Source organism: Camelus dromedarius, chromosome 7 (assembly GCF_036321535.1).
Source record: "Camelus dromedarius isolate mCamDro1 chromosome 7, mCamDro1.pat, whole genome shotgun sequence".
Lineage (NCBI taxonomy): Eukaryota > Metazoa > Chordata > Mammalia > Artiodactyla > Camelidae > Camelus > Camelus dromedarius.
The window spans coordinates 26,588,076-26,612,813 of record NC_087442.1 but is presented as its reverse complement, the minus strand read 5'-3'; the positions used below and the strand labels follow the sequence as shown (position 1 = coordinate 26,612,813).

At 40.1% G+C, this 24,738-nt stretch overlaps 1 protein-coding gene across 3 annotated transcripts in view; it reads right to left on the bottom strand.

Annotated features, from left to right (window-relative positions):
• Positions 1-2,916: 2,916 nt before the first annotated feature.
• The window catches only part of TSPAN12 (tetraspanin 12), a 62,839-nt gene continuing 41,017 nt past the window's right edge, over positions 2,917-24,738 (bottom strand). For all 3 annotated transcript variants that reach the window (XM_031455262.2, XM_064487400.1, XM_064487401.1), the window contains 3 exons: positions 24,136-24,243; positions 19,817-19,960; positions 2,917-4,511 (listed from right to left, as the gene is read on the bottom strand). In XM_031455262.2, the coding sequence (XP_031311122.1) occupies positions 4,206-4,511; positions 19,817-19,960; positions 24,136-24,243 (558 nt within the window). In that variant the 3' untranslated portion in view covers positions 2,917-4,205. The remainder of the gene's footprint in view (positions 4,512-19,816; positions 19,961-24,135; positions 24,244-24,738) is intronic.

Below are 24,738 nucleotides of genomic sequence, written 5' to 3'. Positions count from 1 at the left end.
GATATAGATAGATATTTGTCAGAACTAATACTTAAAATAGGTTATATATGTGTGTATATATATGTCCTCAATAAAATTTATTAAAGAAATTAAATTGGCTGTGTATGCAAAAATAGATCAATAGGAGGAGGTGAGAGGTGGGAGAACAGAACAACTGATGACTTCAGGCAAAGCTTTAGGTAATTTGGACTTGTTCTGGGGAAATCGTGGGAAGAGGAAATGAACAGACAAAAGTCCTTCTGAGGGAAGAATTAACAGATTTGGAGACAAATTGGGCCTGGAGATGTTGGTTCCCATGTAGGAGGATCTGACTTTTCTCTGTGAGGCATTAGCGGAGCTTCCCCACAGCCTGAGGAAGATGCCACTTCTGGAAATGGAGAGGGAGGGGAACTGAGCGCCCCCAACTCACTAGTTAAATCGATTTCCTCAGTCTCTCCAAGTCTCTCTTTTTCATTTGTAAAATGAGGTTAATGATGCTTATAGATTGCCAAAAAAAGCTGTGAAAGCAGAGAAAAAATGTGGAAAACACCTTGCACCCTCTGGCCAGGCACCTCGTAGGCAACCCTGAATGCATGAGGTAAAGAATGGTTGAAATCACTTGTTATAATAGAAAATGAATGAGCTTTCGTGATGATGTCAAAGACTCTGCCACATGTGTTTCTAGGAGGTGCTTGGACATGAGAAAATAAGAACTCAGTTAGTAGGAAAGAGAAATCTACTTGTAAATGACAGGATGACGGGAGTGGGGTTTGAGTGAAGCACGATGGCTGTTGGCAGTATTTTTTTAAAAAGGGGGTGCCCCCCTCTGCCACGGAAGATGCAGTGGTGTATTCATTTCTCTTTTCTTTGCCTCCCTTGCATCACCTCACCCGCAGGAGTGAGAGTTGAGACAAAAGAACGCTCTTGTAGCATGCTGTTTAAGATTCCCTTCATATAAGATTTGGTTCTCAGCTCATTTTCTGTCAGGCTTCCTGAGATGGGAAAGCAATGCATAAAAATTCTCATGCGCGACAGTGAACTCTCCTGAGCTCCAGACGGGAATTTACAGCTGCCTGTAGACACCTCCATCTGCACGTCCTGTAGGCATGCCCAACCCCGCGTGTCCCAAACCAAATTGCTCTCCCTCCCACACACCCGTTACCCCTCCAGTCTTCCATCTAGGTTAATGCCATTGCCAGCTTACCGGGTACAAAATCTAGAAAGTTCCGTTCTTTCACATTTCTTCTCATACTCCCGAGATCCATCTGCTGTCAATTTTTGTGGATTCAGCTTTCTGAAATCTGTTTTCTGCTCTGCGTGTTTTGACTTCCATTGTCCTGGCGAGGACTCATCTCTCTCCAGGACCGCTGTCCCCTTGTGAGGCTCCGGTGCTCGGCTGCTCCGGAGCGCTCCTTACCTAGAGTGGGTGAAGGACAGCCCACCCTGGGGAGGTGTGTGAAGGATGTACCTGTTCCCCCTGCCCCCATTTTCTCACATGGCTAATCCAGTTATGTTTCTGAAACACAAATCACTTCTCTTTCTGGAAATACCCCAATGACTCACCATTGAATTTACAGAATGAAGTCCCCAAACCTAAGTCCGTCCACTTTCTTTCCCATGGTGTCTCTTCAAGCATTCTGTGCTCTGCGTAACCATGCTGAATGACAGGCCCTACCCACCAAATATAATGTAACTTTTTAACCTCAGAGTTAGTGGCTCATGGAATATTCTGCCGAGTTAGCTAAGCTCCCCTCTTCCTTCCTGACTCAGCCTGAAGGCCATCTCCTTGGTGTAGCCACCTTAATTCCACTCTCCCCCGTCCCATATTCCTCAGCAGAGCCCCGCTCACTGACTATCACTGTATTAACTTTATCAGTGGATAGCATGAGTGTTTCTCAACCAGACTTTACAGTGCTGGAGGTCAGACATCATCTCATGGTCAGCTCTGAGTCTCCAGGGTACTCTGCGTTCACCAGTCTGAAAATAATCTTCTTAATTTCTTACTTTAAGAAAGGGTGATTTTTTTTTTTTAACAAAAGAAAGCTTTTAAAAATAGCAAAGAAACAGTTACTTGTTTTCAATGTACCCGAGCAGTGAATTCCCTCAGCTCTACTCTATTAAATACACTTTTTAAAGTCCCTTGCAGTTTTATTATTCCAGGTGCACGGCTACCACAAGAGGCCTTTGTAGTTCACTGCTATAGATGTCATTTGTTCCCATTAAGCAAGTATATAAGATGATTGTCTAAATTTACGTTGACCGTTCTAGAGGGTATTAAGTCAGGCAATAGATCAAAAATGTAGAAATTGACTATTTCTAATTTGAGAATTTTCTTTTAACTCAACACAATGTATCCGTGTTCTTTCTGTGACTGTAAGATATTTTAAAAGAGAAGCAGCCAGATTTGACTGTTATCCCAGTAATTCAAATAATACTCACAGCTGTCTCCATTACTTGGGTATTTAAGTGAAATTATAGGAAGTGGTGGTGTTACGGAAATTAGAAAAAGGGATGCTTCTGGTTCTGACTGAGCATGTTATCTACTAAAGTTTTATTTAACTTATGGAAAAGATGAAATCCAGGTGTTGATTTCAAATATTGTATTTCTTAGACCTGTTTTTTTTTTTAAACTTACTTTAAGAAACTAGGATACGAAAATACTGAGAAGATAAATTAACACAAATGGGCATACTTTATATTACATCAGACAACTCCATTATTTATCATTTAGCTCAAAAACAAACTTAAAATGTAAATAAGCATCTTTTTTTTTATCATCTCTCAGTGAAGATACATACTCTTATACATTAGTTCTGGATTTTGGAAACAGTTTTTATTACTTTTTTCAATCATTTTTTCTTATATTTTTCTCCCCTTGCTCATCTTTTTGAGTGGTGAAAGTGTGTCTAATGTATAAAAATCAGACACAGACAAATGTTCACTCTCTAGAAAATATCTGACATGTTTTAATTTTCTTTCCATTTTCTGAGAAATAAACATAATACACAAAATACAGTAAAATGCACTTTTCCCATTTCAAATAAATATAGTTTACTCTTGTAAAAAATTTAATAATCTGTGTCATTCACCACAGCATCTTAATCAGTGAAATAAGGCAAAGAAAATCTCTAGTTAAATCATCACTTACTTTTATGATTCCCACAGCTTCTTGCTGGAGAAAAGGAAAACTATTCTCTGTAGAATTACATCAAGACTTGAAGACTGCCGCTTCTGGTCTGGCGAAGGCAACGATAAGCTCCTTTAAAAAGTATTTAGTGTCAGTTTGGCAGAAAGAGAGCAACCAGATCTTTGCTGAATGAACTACGTTATGTGTAAACTTTTTTGTTCATACTTCCTAGAGACCAGACTGCATTCTGAATTATAATGATTCCTTTGTATCACACGAGTAATTTTTCAAAATTAGTGGTTAAGTATTTAAATTAACAGTTATGTATGTAATACAAACCCAAGACAGAATTTTAAAGCTCTATTAACAGGAAAGGTTAAAAATAATGGTGCTATACAGGACAAATTTATCCTTTTCACAATTGTTATTCTTAATGTTATAAGAACTGAAATCTACTGAATTATACAGACTTAACCCAGACTCTTATATACACATATATCCCTGATCAGTTTAAGACAATGTTTTCGTTTGCTCTTGTAAGTAGTAAAGATGTTTTCAGTAACCGGCAAAAATCACATTTAGGTAGTCACCAGTCTTCAGAGTGTACTTCTGTATAATCTGTTTACCCTCAAAAGAATATATCACCAAGTAATAAAAGTCATTAGTACTGTCTAACTTCCTATGTTAGCAGTTAATTGGAACTTTATATACTAGCAAGCTTATGGGAGTAAATCAAACTTTACTGTAGCTCCAATCCCACCATAGCCTGGCTCGTTTACATGGATGCAGAGATGCTGGCCAGACTATGCCAAACCATAAACCTCGAAGCATAACTGTGTTCCAGAAGAATCGTACGCAGGCTGTAAAGTGGGTGTTAGATCTGTCCTCACCATTAAAAAGGGCATCAATTACTGTCCAGGTGATGCCTTATAATATACGGAACTTCTTCCTCTTCCATTTAAAAGGTGGAAGATTATATGCCTGGGTATCCTTTTATAGCAACATTTTTATTTCTACACATTTCTGGAGCAGTTAAGCATGTGCTCAAAAATGCACAAGTCCCATAAAATACATTTGTGGTTTCCTTCTTTGACGTTCCCTATAATTCCTCCATCTCAAAGTGTGTGTTAAAGCTGTTGGCCATGGTTGTGTGTTCAAAGATCCTCGACAGGCTTGGTTTCAACAGTTCCACTGAGTGACAAGGCAGGTGCTGCGTGGTGTCGCTCTTCAGGGACATCATCTGTTCTGTCCCAGGCTCCCGTCTATCGTAGTAGAGAGCCCAGAGCAGAGTAATGGTGAGAATCATGGCCAGGATCTGCGTCACGCCAATGGAGATCCCCAGAAACCTGAGCACTTGCAGTTGTTTGGTTCCTCTCAAAAAGGAATACATTTTCTTCCCACAACCCTGTAAAAGAAATAACACGGTCAATATTACTTTGGATGGGTTACAGAGGGCCAAAATAGTGAAGACAAATCATCTGTGTCAGTTAGTGGAACCAAACAGCTTGGAGTTATCAACTTCAAGACACTGACTCTCAACAGGGAGCTCCTATGAACAGCCAGAGGAGAGATACAGGATGTGCACTCTTTGAAAAACCTGCCCATGTGATTCCGAGGAGCCTGCTCCTTCTTCCAGCGTCCTCACCACCTGAAATCGAGAGCCACTTGTATAAAACACAACATCTAGAGCAGGGGTTGGCAAACTTCTTTTTGTAAAGCACCGGACAGTAAATCTTTTCAGCTTTGTGGGTCACATGCTCTCTATTGCAACCACTCGTCTCTGCCACTGTTAACCTGACAGAAGCCATAGGCAGTAAATGAATGAATGTGGCTGTGTTTCAGTGAAACTACACAGACAGAAAAGACAGTAGCCCAGATGTGGGGCCCAGGCCATATAGATCGCTGACACCGGATAGAGACTGATCTGAAATTTTCAAAAATAAAATTCCATTGTTATTATTTATATTCACCCCTCAGATTATAGCTCATTTGGCCAGAAACTTTTCCCCAAAGGTTAAGAGCATTTCCCCAATGTGTTGCTGAAACACCCTGGTGGGGAGAAATCAATATACTCCTCCCCCCACCAAACATGCACATACACCTCTGTAGCAGAAATACACATGGGGGAAATTTCGGGCATGACACCCAGTTCTAATTCTACCAGGTAATGGGTTGAAAGGCATCTTTAGCTCCCCTACAGGCTAGAGACATCTGACTTTAAAAGATTAGCGAAGTTTGTGCTTGGTTTTAAGTACAGAAGGCTTAGAGTTGTCTGTGGTGCACACAGAAAAGAATTCTGAAAGAAAAGGAGAGGAGGGAAAAAATAGTAAGAGGGAGAAAAGCCATGACCAAGAAAAATGGGGGTTGGGGGGTGGCAGAGCAAAGAAAAGGAGGTAGAATGGGTCTAACAATTATCATAAATCACGTCCCCGGAGACCAAAGCACAGGCCAACCTGCCATGTCTCCAGTGAACCCACAGCGAAGAAATGCGAATCCACTCTTCTAGAGGGAAGCTGATTTCAAATTCCGGTGAAATAGAAAAGGATTTTATAACTAACAAATTCAAGAACTTTGCAGATTTTGAGATTCTATTCTGCTCGGATGCTAAGAAATTGGCCTGTCACAGTTTCATGCATGCTGGCAGCAGACACAGACCAAGGATGTTATTACTCACAGCAATAGCCAGAGTATGTGCCAGGGCCAAGGGCAGCGGGGGGAGGCCATGCACACACGGTAGACGGCATTATGGGAGAGGGACCCCAGGCCTAGGGAAGCCTAGTATTTTATAGTGGGAAGTCCCATCCTTTGCACTGGAGAGAGACATTATCTTCATTAGACTAGACAGCAAACAAACCTCCTTTTTCCTGGAGGGAGACACTATGTCTACCTTCAAGGCTGTTTTCTATGTAAATACCCTTGAAAAGATAGCCTAGAACAAAGGCAGCCAGGGTTTCTGCTGGTAAGATATTTAGAAATGCAAGCGACCCATGGAAAATCATGTCCCAACAAGAACTCGACTTTTCAGAGCTTTTATTCTGAGTCTGTGGTAAGATTGACTCCATGTTTACCCTATTGAGGCAGCTACTAGAATAAAAAGAAACTGAAAAGTATTGAAATAACTGCCTCCTAGTTTTTCCCCCAGATTCCATAAAGAACTCAGCTAAATCCAGGCAAGCAAGGCCACTGAATCAGTTGTTGGTTTGTGCATTATATTGCAGGAGAGGAGTGAATAATATATAATTCTTAAATTTCCAAAGCACTGATCAGAAAATGTACCCCAATAAGGCATTATTCTCAAGGAATTTTAAAAATCATGTAAAACTAGTCATAAACACATTTCAGTAACTTTTTTTCCTAGTATATCAAGTAATGCGAATTAATAGCAAAAGATTAGCAAAATGTCATCAATTTCACCAAAAGTGAAATGAAAATATTTAAAATGGCTTTGGATTATTTAGTTGATTTTTTACCAATGTTTTCAGTACTTATGACAAAGATGGATCTTTAACGAATTTAGAAAGAATAAGCATGGGCATATCAACATTTTGGTAATAATAATTACAGTAAATTTCACATTTAAAGGTAAACCTAAAAGTAAAGGTAAATCACTCAAGAAATACATATGCTAATGATTCAACCCTATGAAATGCTCTTAAGTCAATCAGCATTTGATTTTTTACCTTTTCAGTAGTCTCTGGTGTTTAAATTTTACCTATATAGTTCTTCTTATTGGCATAAAATTTCCCACCCCATGAGGCTAATCCATTCTAAGCTGAATAACTGTGCAGGAAAGCTAACATTTCTTTTTTAAATCTGTGAATAAAACAAAGCAGAGACTGATAACTAACCAGCAGTCTATTGTGTTTCACATTTTGGCATTGGGCAAAGTCTGTTTCAATTTTATTTTAAACAATTACATTTATTTTTTAAAATAAAAGGTATAGTAAACTCTATCATCCAGGGTGTTATGGGAATGTGATATATCAGATAACATTAAATGTTCTAGCGTGGGAAGGGAACTTAGAAGTCAGTAAGTTCAACTTTTTAACTTTTAAAAATATGGCAAAAAAGCACTTCTAGAGTACCATCCGCAAAACTGGCAGAGAAAGGACCCTCTAAATAGTCTCTCCCCCGTATAAGCAATGAAAGCTCTAGTAAAAATTGTCAGAATCAACTTTTTTAGAATTCTGGAAATTAACCAAAATGCTTGCAGCAATCTGAGGAGCGTTTATTCAAGAAAAGCACCTGAATCTCAGTAAGAACAGCAAGTTTTGTGGCATTTTAATTTGCTCTACTCTCCTCTCCCCTCCCAGCTCTGCAGGAGCCTTGAAAATAAACAGCCCACAATTATGGTAAAAGCCAGTGGTCTGGCAGCCACCAGAGGCAAAAGAATACGGCTGGAGTTCCTTCAAAACCCCCTTCTCAGAGAATTGTCATTATTTGTCCTATCTGGTGGTTCCCTGGAAGAGCTCACTTGCAAGGCTGTCTTACTTGATTTGACTTGCAGCTCAACCAGGGCAGCAGCCTTTCCCTCTGGGAATATTTGTCAAAAGCATTCAGAGGTAACTGTTCAGCACTGAGGCTGCCTGAGGCAGAGGATAACAGTTGCATACAATGGGTTAGTCAAAAGCTTAAAAGGAAAAACTGGAGAATGTGAAGTCCATACGGGGTTTGGCAAAGCTCTGACATATTTGTGGGGATCTAGAAAGTTAGACATGTGACTAGGACTGTGCTCAAGCCCAGAGCTGTGCACATGCTCAAGAAAGACTCTCACCTCTGGCTAAACTTGAGGTTTTGTGCACCCTTGGCAAAGGCTGGGAGACTTACTGATTCCAGGTGTCTAAGGAAATCTCTTTTCATTCATTAAGTGACCACTAAGCTAAGTGAGCAGAGACTTCAGGAGCCACACATGACAAAGAGTACGAATTTCACAGAATTAGTTCAGAAAAGTAATAATGAACAAACACAAACAACAACAAACTTTGGAGGGGGAGACAGAGAAATCAAATCTCCAGAGTTGCCACAGTATATTATTTAAAATGCCCAGTTATCAACAGCAATAAAAATTACAACACATGCAAAGAAACAAAAATGTATGGCTCATACACACACACACACACACACACACACACACACACACATACACATACAAGCACTTCTAAGGAGAATTCTCTGCTTCACTGGACAGCCCTTTCTACGCTTGGACAACACTAATTCTTAATAAACATTTTCTTGTTGAAAACTGTCTTCTTAATAAGGGTGCACCGGCCCTAGTTCTGCTCTTAACTGATTGCTTTGCCATAGGATGAAGAACCATGTCTGAAGCGTCCTCACTTTCTCTTTAGCCATTCTCTTCTCGGGGCTAAATCCTCCTAGTCCTTTCATGTTTTCCAGATGTAGTCACTTCGTCATCCTGATGATCTCTTCCTGGTTTGTGCCGATTTTTTCAATGTCTCTTTGAAAATCAAACTGATTTTTAACTTAAAAAAAACTAGAACATGCAAGAAAATCCAGGCTTTAATAAAAAGATACAAGATATAAATATAAAATAAAAGCACAAATCTCTCTATACTGCACACAATTTAATATTTCTCTGATGACTCAGAAGGCATTGTAGAAACTAGCCACATATTAGTTGTCATGCTGAATAACAGTGAATCATTCACACAGTTACTTAAAGTTGTGGGTCAACTTTTCAAAAGAATATTCCTCTTCTTGGGAAGACAGTATTTTTTCCAGAATTCTGTGTATAAAATAATTGTCTTCCTCAACCACTCTCTGAATTCTTAACAGAAACGGTTCCGGGGTTTATGGTGCTCCGCACCATCCTCTTTGAAGTAATTCAGTCTGAACATCAGTTGTGAGCTTGCTTTTGAGCCAGTCAAGTAACCATGCATGAAGCTTACACTTCTTACACAGTGTAAATTTGGACATTTTTATCAAAAAGCAAGACAGAGTCTAGAGAAGAAAAAATATAGACGTGTCTCTACATAATCTGTTGTACTATATTCATAGATGTTTTGTTGCATAAACAAACATTTCTGTTGAGTGAATCAAAAGAGGAAACAGGAATGTTAGAGCTCAGAACTGCATTCCGTTTCACAAAGGTTTTTTATTCAGAATAGGAAAGAACTGAATTGCACTCATTTGCTTTTCTCAAAATAAAACACTCTGAGTGGATTTACCTTGAATATGTTTTCTCCCTACATAAAGCTATGTTACCCCTGTGTTAGTAACCTCAGATATTTCAAAAGTATGAGTAAGACCAGTCGGCTAACCTACTTTATTTGCTGCAATATTAAAATTCTGTCTGACTGTAAATAACAACACTACCTTTTCATCAGAGAAAAACCACTAATCCCTAAATTTCCTGGAATCTATTTGAAGACCTGCCGGGATGACTCGTTTCACTTGAGGAAATTATACACTTGAAATTATTCTCTGATCTATCTCCAAAATGAGTTTCTAAAATTAGAAGAACCCCCATGGCTCTTCGGTACTCAATACTCATAGGCCACATCAAAAAATTAGGCAGACCTCTCATGTGTTTCTGAAGGTGAAGTACAAATACAATCTAGGTGCCGACATGTGCCAGTATTGATATTTTTGTAATTGATTTTTCGTAATAAGCATAACTTGCAAGTTTGAAATGACTGTGTTAATTATCAGGCACAAATGCGTAATATTCAGCCCTATGTATTTTAAAATTGAAAAAGTGACTGATAGCAGTTTATGAGTTCATGAACTTCAAAGAGGTTGGAGCAAAAGTTCTCCATTGATAATCACAAGCTCTGTAGGGAAATACATCCTTCCTTAGGAAAAAAAAAATTAAACTGCAAGTAATAAAATGCACTACAGGACTTCCTGTTCTCTTACGAGTAAGGTTAACCAAACCCACGCGTAGGAATTGCAGTAGAAAAAATCTTCGTAAATCTTAAAAATCGACAGGCCCTCATATCTCATTTAGTCCTCACAAGATCCCCATTAGAGAGGCAGAATCCTCCAGAGTCAAAGACTGCATTTACTGGCTATTTTTCATTTTTACCAAAAATACATGGTTACAAAGAGACGAGCATCAGAAAACGCAGAAGGTGATATTCCCCGGAGCCAGGCCAGGTCCTGGAGCAGAAGGGCACGGACAAACTGCTTGTTCAGACGCTGAGTACACCTACATGTCCGTCCCTAAGAAGAAGAGCCAAGTGGGAAGCCACACGAAGCTGGCAAAACCTTGACCTGAAAATCCACCTTCAGCCAGCACAAAAATATATATAACCAGAAAAATGCGTATTTTCCTGTCATTACTAGCAAAACTAGGGGCGATTTGTAAAGCTAGTTAAAAGTCTAATCATAGATCACCCATTTTTCTATTTACTTTAATCAATAGATTAATAAATTCCTGTTTTTATTGTCATTATTGTCATTAGCTACCACCATGCATGGAAGATGTGTGTTTATTAACGTTGTCTAGTGATTTGCTAAAGGTTTCCTATGAAGTAGCTCTATTTATTTCTGTAAAACTATAATGAGGTATAGGTTCTATTATCTCATTTAACAGATAAGGAAATTGAGATTTAGAAGTGGAAAAAAATCTACAAACCCTCAGCCTACTCCTCACCATGGATTCCACACCTTGAAATTTTAAAGTGTCTTAAAGTATGGGCTTTGGAATCAAATAGACCTGAGCTGGTCACAGACTAGCTCTACACAATTGGCCTCGGTCACTTGGCCTTTTTGTGCCTCCCTTTTCTCATCTGTAAAATGGAGATAATATAGTACCTTCATAGAAATGTTTTAAGGCTTAAATGAGGGAATGCATGTAAAATACTTGTTCAGAGAGCTATATATAAGTGTGTATCCTATTTGAAAAATCCAGTGTGTATTTTTCAATCCCTAAATTACTTTGACTCTTAGCTATTCCTGTAGTATATACTACCAACAGGCACTGTTCTAAGGGTTGTAAACATGCTAATTCATTCTCCAAACAGCCTGAGATGGGCACTCTGTTTATCCTCATTTTATGGGTGATAAAATGAAGCACAGAGAGGTTAACGACTTGCCCAAGGTCACACAGCTAGCAAGGAGTAGAGGGAAGATTTAAACCAAAGTGTCTAACTTTGGAACCTAGCCTTAACCTCTGAACCAGGCTTCCTCACTAAGGAAAACTCATTCCTAAAATCCTCTCCTTCCTTGACTTCCAGGACACTGCTTTCCACTCCTTCTCTGCCTACGATAGGTGTCCTCTCCTCTGCACTTCAGGGTTGCCATTCCCCAGCTGTTGTCCTCAGCTGCAGAAACTGCATAACTCTTTGCGTGGTCCCACCTCCTCCCATGCATTCATTGCCTCAGATGCACTGCTAACACCTATAAACTGTTAGTCACCTCATTTCCCCTACTCTGTCCTCCACGTCTTCACAGTAAGTAACATTTGCCATGGGAGCACAGCCTCCTAGCCAGAGACCACACTCCCCCACCTCCCTTGCAGCTAAACACAGCCATGGGAGGCAGCAGAATGTGGTGAAGGCGGAGCATCATGCATGGGTGTTCTCCCTCCTAACTCCTCCTTCTCCCCACGGCCTGGACCTGGAAGAGAACAGGAGTGACTTTGGACAGGTATTAAAAAATGCAAGGTGTCTCACCATCCTCGAGCCCTGGACGAATGTGTGCAGGAGGGCTGCCTGGCAGCCTGCACCAGCGGACTGGTGTGAGAGACAGAGTTAGTCTTACCTTACCCAAGCCATTGTATTTGGAGGTAGCTCTTTCCTCATCAGTACACACAAAATCCATATCTTTGGCTGAGTTCTGTTTCCTGAACTTCATCTTTCCTACTGGGTTTCTGCACATGGAGGACCTGAGAGGAACCTTCAACTCAGCATTCCCAAAATGGAACTAATCAAATCCAGCCACTCTCCTCAATAAACAGCCTTTCCATCGGTCCAGGGTCCAAGTCAATGTCAGACGTCCCTGCAGCTTCCACGTCACTCACTCCCCACACCCACCCCCATCATCATTCCTTTCATTCTCCCTCCTAAATATCTTTTACATGCATTCACTCCTCTCCCTCCGCAGTGATACTTAGAATCACCCCCATGAATTAACCTGCACCCGTTTCCTCCCTGATTTCCCAGCCTTAAGACCCAATTCTCACCTCAACTCACTCTCCACAATGCCAGCATGAGGATTTTTAAGCACAAATAAAATTGTTATTTTGAGAGGTACTTTTTCAGGTCAAAAATATTATAATGGCTTTTATATCAGTACCTTCTAAAGGCAAAATCTGCAAGTCTCTACCAATAAAGCACCAGGGGAAAAGCTGTCTGAATAGTGAATAGGTAACAGGAAACTCACAACTGAACAATGCCGAGAAAGACAGTGAAAGAAAAGACGAAGGCATTTGTACACCTGAAGCAAAACTGGCAGAACAGTTCCAGGCCTGATTAGATCAAGCAGAGCTTGAGGATAAAAGGGATGTTTCCCCCGACCAAGCCCAAACTGGTCCTGCAGGGCTCTGAATGATAAAACAGAGATCACCCCAAGTCCGCCGCCACCTGATCCCCGCCAGCAGTTACTGAGCAGATAATGAAGTCAGCAGAGAGGCAGGAGGGAGTGTCTTTGACTTCATATAAAAGAACCCTGAGAATGGAACTTTGTAGGGCTATTCCATCTAAACAACCACTGAGCTTGAAAGCTGCCTGCTGTTTACTATCTGGGCAGGATAGTGCTTATCTGAGACTGGAGCTTCATTATTAATGAATCAGAAACCCACGACTGCTCTGTCCTAAGCCTTCCTTTCATTAGATGCCCCAAATGTGTGAATGCGTTTCTCTTTTTCTTTGGCCACTGCTCACAGACTTCAGTCTAAATTGCGTGTGTTAGCAGGACACCCAGGGCTCTTCAGAAACCGGCGTCTTCCTTGTCCAGCCCCCCCGCCGCCGCTGCTCCAGCTGTGCTGTCTTGCTTCCAGTTCTGCTCTGCACCGTTGCCTTTTCGCTTGAAATGCCCTTTAGGACCCCATGCCACCCAAATGTTCTCTGCAACTGGCTAACATCTGCTTATCCTTTAAGATTGGAGGCCTGGTGAGGAGGGTATAGCTCAGTGGTAGAGTGCATGCTTAGCGTGCACGAGGTCCTGGGTTCCATCCCAGTGCCTCTATTCAACAATAAATAAATAAACCTGATTACCCTCCCCCCACCCCACACACACAAAAGACGGCCTAATGAATTACGATCCCCTCTGTGTGTTCTCACGGCACATCTCAATCATAAGGACAGTGGTAATTAAGGATTGTCTACCCAACATCAGGCTCCTTCTCGTGCCCCAGTTCAAGATCACCTCAGCCGCACTTCCTTCTAGCTGATGGGAGGATCATTTCTGTGCAGATCTGACCAACTTCATCACGTTAGTGCAACAGGACAGGACCTGGCCGGGGGCCTGAGCTGTTACCTCTTCCTTCCTATCTTGGACTTTTCTTTCAACACTTGCCCCTACTTTTGTTTGTTTGGGGTGTGGCAATTTACCTGTTCCTGAGATGAATCCTACTAGCAGCTTAAGAGCAGGATTACCTGGGAGAAGACGGATCAATCCCCTAACTAGGTAGAGCTTGCCAGAAGGCCACACCCTCACCCCCACCACCATGTCCTTTGGTACCCATAACACTGTCATGTTTCCTCCCTGGCTCAGAAGTGCTGGGATAATATTTATGCGTTTAGGATGTTGGGTGTAAAAATGATAAAATAAAAGCTGTTGCCGTCTACTAGTCAAAACAGACATAGGGTACTGACTTCCCTTTCTAATTCTAACAAAGACGTTAACAGAAGAGTGTTAACAAAAAATGTTAAGGGCTGAGACACTGCCCAGAAAAAAAAACGTACATAGATCATAAAATGAGTATCATTTGCCAAGGACAGCAGGGTGTAAGGGAGATGTGGGGGGGAGGCCAGGACCTCCAGTCTGGGTGAGGGCTGAAATCCTGACTCTCAGCTCACAGCGCAGATAACACACAACTGGCAGAAGACAGATCTCACACAAGCCATCCCACGTGGTCCACCATGAGCTGCCCCGCCTTTAACCTCGGGGAGGCCCCTGCATGTATGTTTGCCTTTATTTTCTGTGAGCACTGGAGACCTATACACACTCACCATCGTCTGGGTTCTTTGCCCTGCAAGTCAGACTCCGAGAGATCACGTCTCCCTTCACACCCACATCCCTTCCCTTCTCTGTCTCTGGATTTGTACAGGGTTTTCTGTTACTCGGAAAAGAAATAAACAACCGTCTAAAGAGGCAGAAATGGTCTGGGGCAAAATTATTTGCCACAGAGGAATTTTTTTTTTTTTTAATGGAGGTACTGGGGATTGAACCCAGGACCTCATGCATGCTAAGCATGTGTCCTACCACTGAGCTATACCCCCCCTGCCCCAAGGGAAATTATTAAGATTATATGATATTCAAACACAACATCACACAGAACATATAAAGACTAAAGGTTCAAAGAAAAGGAGTCCCAAAAGCACAGAGCTTCATGGGAACCAGCCCTCTGTCCAGCCCTTACATAACCTCTGTGAATAACTACTTTTTTTGGAGAAGCGGTCAGTACCTTTTAACTACAAAACAAAGAAATGTGTCTTTGGAAGTGTGTTTCACTGGACTCTCTCTTCTTCTTTGTTTTATGTTTTGAGTTGGAAGTAGGGCCTGTTGTGAGCTTGTTTACATCCATTTACTTTTCCTGAGGTGGCGCACAGAGGACGAAAATGGCATTTCAGTCCCTTTGAGGAGATGTTTCTGCTCCGTCTCCCACCTGAGACAGCAAGCACTGTTAACCATTCCCTGCCACTGAGCTTCTCCACACTTCTCTGTGTGGAGCCCCAAGAAAAACTGATGAGAGCTATGGACCCTAGTCACTGAAAAAAAAAAAAACTGCATCTAGAATATGAAAACGAAGTCAGAAGCATCACTTTCCTCTTGAAGCCCATCCGGGAAGAGCACAGGTTGGTCCCTGGGCAAGGGGTTGGCAGTCCCGACTCCACAAGACCTTTCTCTCCCCCAGCCTTCTTTACTCTCCTTTCTCTCTTTTCTTCTCCAGATCAAGTCCAGAACTTTAGTAACAGGTATGGTGGGAAAACAGCAGGTGAGAGAAGGGAGAGATGCATCTTACTTAGTCCTGTATCTCACCAACTTAAATTCCGAGTCTGAGGTTCTGCTGAGGCCAAGTCTCACACCCAGTATCTAGAGAGCGTGGTTACACAAACAAGCCCAAAGACCAGGGCCGGAATAGTCAAGGATCCCTGGCCCAGGGCCACCTGCAGAGGGGCGCTTTTGTACTCGCAGTTCCCCGTAGCTAAAAGAAAACTCCTCTTTGCTGGACCTTTGCGTGGCCGGCTCCTTCTCACCAACTGGTCTCAGTTCACATGTCACCTCCAAAGACAGCCTGCCCTGAACATCCTACCTTAAGTAGCTCCTTCACCAATAAAGCCATTCATCAGCGCACGACCCTGTTCAGTCTTCAAAGTGCTTACGGGCACCTGAAATCATTTTTCTTTTCTTTTCTTTTTTGTTAAATGTGTATATCCCTAACTAGAACCCTATATCTCCAGCATTTACAACAGCACTTGGAACCCAGTAGGTACTGAAAACATTTTGAATGAATGAATGGGATAGAACCAAATGGACGGTCAGAGATATTTTTGTCTGTGAATGTTTAAATTGATACTTTTCTACAAGTATATAGCTCATTACAGATATCTGAGAAGCTGTGTGCCAAACCCAACCATACCCCCTGATGCAAATATTTTTAAAAGGTGCGATTGTTGCTGTATTTCCGCTCTGTCATTTTTCACAGATTTCAAATATGTCATAAGGTATTATCGGGTCAGGGACCACGCAGGCCGCCAGATGGTTGAGAATGATTTATTTCCTTGATTTCAGACTACTGAAGAAAGACTGCAGGAAGAAAGCCAGCTCTTATCTCTACACTTACAGAATATGAAAGATAAAAGCGACCTTGAAGTTCATCTAGCCCCAATTCACTCTTAATTTAAAAACCCATTCTACTCACCAGTGACATAGTTATCTGACCTTGACTTTAATATTTTTAGTGATGAGACACTCACTATTTTATAAAAGAACCTTTATCACAACTTGGACGGATTTTGATGAGCAAGGTCTTCCTTCTATTGATTCAAAATTTCCTTCCTGGAACTTCTGGCCCTTGGAGCAACAATGAATAAGTCTAGTTCCTGTTCTGAGTGATAAACTTTGAAATCTTTGAAGACATCTATAAAAAAATCTCCTCTCAGTACTCGCTACCTCAGAATAAATATCCCAAATGCCTCTAGCTGTCCCCACCTTGTTTCCCCTTTGAGACCCCTCATCTTCCAGGTGGTTGATCTCTGGGCACACTGCAGTTAAGAAACATATGTTCCCCAGGGCAAAGTGGAATTAAATCTTATTTTTATTTAATCATCTTTTTGGGGGAGGGTAATTAGGTTTATTCATTTTTTTTAATGGATTTTTTTTTTTAATGGAGGTGCTAGGGATTGAACCCAGGACCTCAGGCATGCTAGGCATGCACTCTACCACTGAGCTATACCCTCACCCCAAGTCTTATTTTTAATGATGGATTTAATTGTACTTGTGCCATAAAGCTACTAGGTGATCACTTTTGTAAGTCAACTACGCATATAATTATGCACTATATCATCCCCAATACCCGTATCTGTCATCAACTGTAAAATACAAAAGCAGATTACTCTGATATAATCAACCCCTGTCTCATAACTGATAATGCCAGCTTGCTACCGAAAGTTTCTTGATGAATATATGAAAAAACTTTTAAAATAATGTGAGCCATCAACTTGCACATGCACAACAGTGTGGCTCCTTCTAATCTTAAAATTCACGTAACAAGCAATTCTAGACATCCTGAAACTAAAGCATCTCATTATAAATACTACTAGTAACAATGAACTGCATTTTTAAATTAAAAAATGTATTAAATGTTTAATTGACTGCTTTTCAATTAAATAATAAAACTGAAGTGAATGTGTCCATATTCAGACTTTGTGGGAAGATACGGTAGATTCATTCATGTTTTGTCATTCTCATGATCAATATTGGTTATAATCATATGAATGGTATTAATCACTAAAGAAGGCAGAAATTATTTTATGTGTAGCCCAATAATTTCTCATATTGACTTGCCACTCCTAAAAACTAACAGATGGATTAAGTTCACACTAGGAAAGCTGACAGGTTTCAATTCACATGTCTATACTTACATCTGTACTGCAATTATCTGGGGTTTTTTGGTTTTTGTTTCTTGTATTTTTTTCTGTAAAATGGTTTATTATCCCAGGAGGAGGCCCTCCCTGGGGCTCACATCCCAATAAATAAATGTCTGTCTGTAATCACCTGTTTTTTTTTTTTTTAATCTAGTGATGAGTTATAATGTAACTAAATATCCACAATTATGTCTGCTTTTGATATTATCTTAGAAATATTAAGCACCATTGCCTGTTTTATCAAATCAACAGGACTTTAACTGTTGAACTTGTTCGTTGATCATCCTTACTACGGACACCAACCAATATTCAGCCTTAACTCAGGAGAAAAAAAAAGTAGCATAATCACTGAAGAGCTCAGAAACACTGCCCCAATAATCCGTTGTTCAGTATACAATATCCTGTCAACTCATTTTCATTCAAAGCCAAGGTGTTACTAAATATAATGTTTAAAGTGATAGCATCCAAACACAATACTTCCCAGTAGTGTGAGGCGTGACTGCAAGTATTTTGATTATCTTTTAAAATAAAAAAACTGACTTCTTTAGCTGCTTCAACAATTCTTGCTATGAGTTAAATTTCACTCCCTCCAAATGCATATGTTGATCCTCGGTACCTGTGATGTGATCTTGTTTGGAACTTGAGTCTTTGCAGTTACAATTAATTAGGATGAGGTGTCCTTACGAAAAAGAGAAATTTGGAGACAGAGGCAAACAGGGAGATTGTCATGTAAAGGTAAAGGCAGAGATCTGGGTGATGCTTTTACAAGCCAAGGAATGCCAGTGATTGCCAGCACACCACCAGAAGCTGCAGGACAGGCCCAGAAGAGATTCTTCCCCACGTGCCTCAGGAGGAACCAACCTCGCTGGCACCTTGATCAAGACTTACAGCCTTTGGAACTGTGAGACAGTAAATATCTGTTGGAAGAATAACGCGATTCTGAATCTCTTAAAAATATTTGACACTCCTCTTTGTGGCATGCCTTCAGAGCCCGAAGCACGCTATTTTGGATATCCTTAAATGGTGTAGCCTTGTCTTCTAAGACGAATTTTTTTTTTTAACAGCCAAAATTTACTTATATCTAAGACATCAACAAGATGAAACATTTGTGTGGGCAATCCAGCACCTTCTTCAAATCCGTTAATTCACACTATAAATTAATAAAAACTGACTTGTGTGCACCTCTACAACTGACTTTGTACAGACAGCCTAAAAAGTATTTTGAACAGTAACAGTATTTCTGGGAAAAAAACATAAAACTTCCTAAGATAACCAACTTGAAATATATAAAAATGCATGTTTTATAAATCCTGATGGGTTTTGTTTTAATGTTTCATTTTTATAGCCATATAAATGTGTGTGTGTGCATTGTATTAAGAATGGTATAAATTGCTACCTTACGGTAAGATGATTTGTGGTACCCAGATACTTGATTGGCAATGTATCTGCGAAATGATTCCAACTCGTCAGCCTGAGCAGCTTCCCTTCCATCTGACTTACATTTTGAGCTTCCATTCTAGATCAAGACTACAATAAAACTTTCCGTAAAGATGGAAATGTCTTATATCTGTGTTGTCCTGTACAGAAGCTGCTAGTCCCAAGGGGCTGTCAAGCACCCAGAATGTGGATAGTGCAACCAAGGAAATGGAAATTTAATTTTATTTAATTTTAATTTAAATATCCGCATGTAGCTATTGGCTACTGGAACGGTGTAGTTCTAGATTTTAATTTGAAAATAGGGTTCCCCTGCTAACAAAGTGTGAAAATCACCTTCATTAAAAATGAAGGAATAGGAAAGCTTCTGCTAACAAAGGAATACCTGATGATTCTGAAACAGTCTCCCAGAAAACATGAATATGTAAGCTTCCTGGCCACTTGACAACTGATTTTAATGCCAGTGAGCATCTAACTTCATTAAATCAGCTAACTAAAACTAACACCGCTGATCGTTAGCCAGCAGGGGGACCTGAAGAGTTGAGGACAGCATTTTCTCCGCAGAGTGGAGCTTTGATTTTTTTTTTCCCTCTATATATATTTTAGTTTATGTAGAGGCCCTAAAATACATATTCTGCTCAGGAAGTCAAAATCTTGTCTTTCCAAACGTTCAGAGTTTGTCACACGCTCTGCATTGTGTCTGTTTGCAAAGCACCCCTAGGAGGTGGCCATGGAACTTGGTTCTAGATAGCACCATTCAAAATCCCAATTAATCCTAAAACCTAGTCTTTCCCACTTTTCTTTGTAAAATGTGATTAGTGTGCAGATGTCTATATTGATTTTTTTAGCTTTATCTTGTTTTTTCACATATTAGAGGAAGTATTTCGGGTTCTTCATAATTAGACAGAAGAGGAAAATTGCACTGGCATGTTGTTGATTCTTTACAGAAAAGTCATCTTAAGAAAACTTTTATGTACGATAAGCAAATGACACATGGCCTTACCTCTTGATAAAGGTCACTGAGATCTTCCTGGTGGGCCTGTTTGGAACATCCTGGGAATTCCCTAACACAACAGGAATCCGGGGGCCAGTCCATCTCTGTCATTTCCAGCCAGTCGGTGAAATACACAACTCCACAGCACTTAAACTGCGAAAGAATGACTGGTCAGGCTCAGGAACTATGAAAATATTTTCTTAACTTATAGGAGATTAAATGTTAGATTTCTTACAGTTTTGCACCCAGAGCTAAAGTCACTTCTGTCGTCGCCTAATGACATGTGCACATTCTGTGTTGATGACAGAAACAAAGGAAAGGACTCCATAATGGAACGATTCTGAACCATAATGCCCAAAACACGTAAAAACAGATCAGGCATGACAGAGTCTCGTTCCCCAAATGTAAGACCTTCCACGAGTGATCATACAGCAACAGAGTTACACACACTAACAAAACAAATAGCTGAAGTCTTATCTTTAATAGTAATCCTCCGGCCACTAAGGAACAATTGATCAATCTATTTGCATATTGCCTGGTTACCAGTTGAACTGCTTAACCAATTCAAATATTATATTAAAAGTTTCCGTAACCTCCATAGAAAGATTTGTTGGCCAACAAATTTTTATTCAACCAAGTGAGAATCTTGGAAAAACCTGTCATATTCTATTACCATAATCTCAGAAGAAATGATATATCTTTAGCTTGAATAAAGTTGAAGACAAACTATATTGTCTTTTTTTTTTTTTTTTTTTGGTCTCATTTGACCAAGTATTAACAAAAACTTTCTGTGGCCAAGGTTCAGAAACACTGCATAAGGATCTATGTAGATTAGATCCAGAATATTTAGCTATGACCACTTTCTGCCCTTGGGTAGAGTGGAGTTACTTTTCCATATAGTCAAAAACAAGGACTATGGGCAGTCACTGAGAAGAATTTTGCCTAGAGTGACTGGCCTTGCAAATTATGCAGACCAACAAATCAGTCTGTGTTCAGGATTAACACTGTATCATAAAATATCACAATCCACCTTCTAAAAATTCAACTACAATAAACTTTAAAGAATTCTGAATGTATAATGTAAAATGAAACAAGGAAAACACAAAAAAGTGATTTTCCATTTTTTTCATTTGCCTAAATATCTCATGTTTAAAGAGACAACAATCATTCTGAGTATTATAAATGATGAATTACTAATGCTATATGGATAATGCTAAAATTTTCCAAGAAACTTAAGAATATTTTTTAGTGTTTTCCTTTTATGAACTTGCTCTAAAAGCCACAAATACACCACAAACATTACAAATTCGGTCAAACATAATTTGACATCATATATTTTACATAAGTCATTGACTATCCATAAAAAACACATGTAGTAAAAAGACCACTTTATAAAAATCATAAACTACTACATTTCCAAGTCAGTCTTTTTAAATCCTTCCACACAGAGAAAACCTACTTCTCTCATTTCCTAAGGACATGTGTTTTCTACGTTGATGACAGAAGGCCAGTCCTTGGAAAGCTCCACAACAGAACAGCCCATTTATCCCACCTTGTCAGGAAATGAGGTGCTCCACAGAAATGACTTTTCCACATACCTTAAGCATATCACATTCAGGGCCAAAACCTTTTTTTTAAATTTTAATAGTCACTGAGATATTTTGTCTTTTTACACAGTTGGCTTTCTTCATCAATAGAAGATACTGTCTTGGTACTGAAATTTTTCCTAAAACCTCTTATGTTTACCCACTAAGCAAACCCATTCTTAGGGACACATGACTATGGTCTACCTCTCCTTGAAGTTCTCTTGCCTCCTTTAAAACCTCATTGTCAGATAGGGCCACTCTTGCTAGCATGGCATCAAACTGGAAAATTCCACCACTGTTTTACACATGAAGAACCTGAGCCTCTAATGAGTCGAGTGACTTGCCACGACCACAGACCAGTGAACAGCAGACCCTGTCTGTTCCCAAGACTAGACAGACCCCAATCACTATGCTAAAAATAAATAAATACATATGGGAGGAGGGTACAGCTCAGTGGCAGAGCACATGCTTAGCATGCATGAGGTCCTGGGTTCAATCCCCAGTACCTCCATTAAAAAAAATTTTTTTTAGGAAAAATAAATACATTTTTTAGTGTCAGGTTTTTTTTTTAATTTTTATTGAAGTGTAGTTGATTTAAATGTTAGTTTTAGGTGACTCAGACAGCAAAGTGATTCAGTTATACTTATACAAACATATATATTTTCTTTTCATATTCTTTTCCATCATATGATATTGCAAGAAATTGAACACAGCTCCCTGTGCTATACGGTAGGTCTTTATTGTTTATCTGTTTTATACGTAGTAGTGTGCGTCTGTTAATCCATCAGGTTTTTTTCTTTTTTTAAAGCATTAAATAAACATCACTAGGGCGTAAGTGAGAGGCCAGCAAAGTGAGGTACATGCCCAGAACTGCACCGAATGAGGAGTCGGGAAAACTGGAGCCTGACAAGGTCGCTTTCAGCCCCACAATTTATTCTGGGAGGGGGGAGTTATTAGCTGAATCGTATCCTCCCGCCCCCACCACCAAAATTCACGTTGAGGGGCTCACCCTCAGAATGTGACCCTATTTGGGACAAGGGTCTTTACAGAAGTAATTAAAATAAGGTCGTAAGAGTGGTCCTAATCCCGTATGTCTGATGTTCTTATCAGAAGAGGAAATTTAAACACGCAGAGGGAAGATGCCGAGAAGACACAGGGAGAAGACTGGCTGTCTACAAGCCCAGGAGAGAGGCCTCAGAAAAAGCAGCCCTGCCTGTGCTTGATCTCAGACGTCCAGCTTCCAGAACCGTGAGACAATAAATTTCCGTGCCTTGAGCCGCCCAGGCTGTGGCACTTTGTTATGACTGCAGCTCTAGCAAACTAACACAAGGGGCTTTTAAAAGCTCTTTCAGGATGCATGGAGGTCTTCACCACCTCCTTCTGGGTAACTCAGGCCTACGGTCTGGAGGCAGGAACTCACCATACAACGAATCTAAAAATACATATGTGCGGGCTGTTGTGCAACGCTGTCCACTGTCCACCTAGACTGGGCCCCTCTTTGTACCATTGGGAAAAAAAAACACAAAACTCAGTTTGTTTTTTAACCTGGATTATCATGGTCTACATGCAAATCTCAGAAAGTTAAGAGTTCTGGGAAGCTTCTGATCAGGGCAGGAGCTGAACACAGCTTACTATAAATTCCCTAAGCTTCGCTTCTTTCCCCTTTGCGTTGTTTTTAGTACAGATGAAGAGTAAACAAAGCCAGGAAACATTTAAGTAAACAGGAAATCTGTGTTGCAATGATAATTTTCACCATCTCAACAACTGTAACACAAAGAGCCAGATTTGGAGATTATCCTGGGCTTGAACCTCTGCCCGTATCCAAGACAGAGTAACCCACAGAGAGCTGGATCTCGGTGATACAAGACAGTGATTCTCAAATGCTCTGTGGCCCGGCTTTAAATGACATTAAAAAAAGAGATATACTGGGTCCTCTGGGGATGTCATTCCCATCCCAGGGAAGCTGCTTAGGAGAAGAACTTGGTTAGAATCAATGGTTAACTGCAAGTCACCAGATTTTAAACATCTAAATACAATTCCTGTATTTAGATAACAGGATGCAGTGCTATAGAGAAGTTAGGTAAGAAAAGCTGGAAGCATCCATACTTTGTAATGTAATGGTTAATAACATCAACTAAATGAGGTCAAACTTATGATCCCATTTAATCTTCTCAGCAACCTGAGGAGACAGCCCCATTTTACAGATGAGGAGACTAAGGCTTAAGGAAGTTAAGTAAATTATAGAAGCTCCCGTAATAGTAAGTAGCAGAGCCAGAATTTGAACCAAGGTCTTTCTGACTAGAAATCTTATGCTTTTAATGATACAGTGAGTCCTAATCCCCAAATGAGACCCGTTATTTAAAACTTTTAAATGACATTTAATTTACAGATAGCTCAAAAAGTCCTGAAAATTCATCCCTTCATATAGAGAGTTCTGAATAATTATTAAAGAATTCTCCTTAAAAAAGGAAAATTAACAGTAGTTTAGCAAAACGGCATTTTAAGAAATTCTAAAATATATGTGAACCACGTGAAATGAAGGGGAAAGGGTGCGCACAGGAAGAAAGGCAGGGCATGGTGCCGCTTAAAGTATTTCTCAATAAAGAACGACACCAGTGGTGACGGAATCATGGGCTTAACTTTATAGCACAGAGAAAATGACCAAAGCCAAAGCTTTGAACACTGGCTTTAAGAGCGTGCCATTTATTCCACACCCTCTGCCTCAGAAATTGTAGCACTTACCTCTCTCTGAAAAAAATTCCAAGCGTGAGTAAGCCACCGGTATCTTGGTAAGCCATAATTTGTCATTCTGGCTTTCAAAGTGACCATGTCTGACCACTGGACTGGAACCTGGAGACAAAAAAGCAAAATATCAACAACTGTAACATGCAAACACCCACATTCAGACTCACACATGTTCACATATTCACAAACACAATCACTCATAGACTCATCCACATAATCACACATCCACGGGATGTCTCACAATTGACAAATACTGTTATGAATTTATATCTATTTGGGGCATAAATTAAGCTTGGGGTAATTAAATATTTATTGACCAATCTCTACATGTAGATTTTTGTACTAAATAGTAAGCAAAATAATGTCATTTAGTGCTGACATCAAGTTCAGGGAAATCACAAAACAAGTCAACTGTCTAGCCGAAGAGCTCCTCATGGCCAGCGATCCCTGCTGCAGAATGTCCTTTGCCTTGATTTCATAATGTTATGAGCTTGTTCTTTGTAGTGACTGCAGATTGTGGTACGAAAATCAAGGAGAAAGAACGAAGAAGGGAAAGAGTTCAGCTCAAGTCAAACTTCACTCTAGGATAAGTTTGTAAAT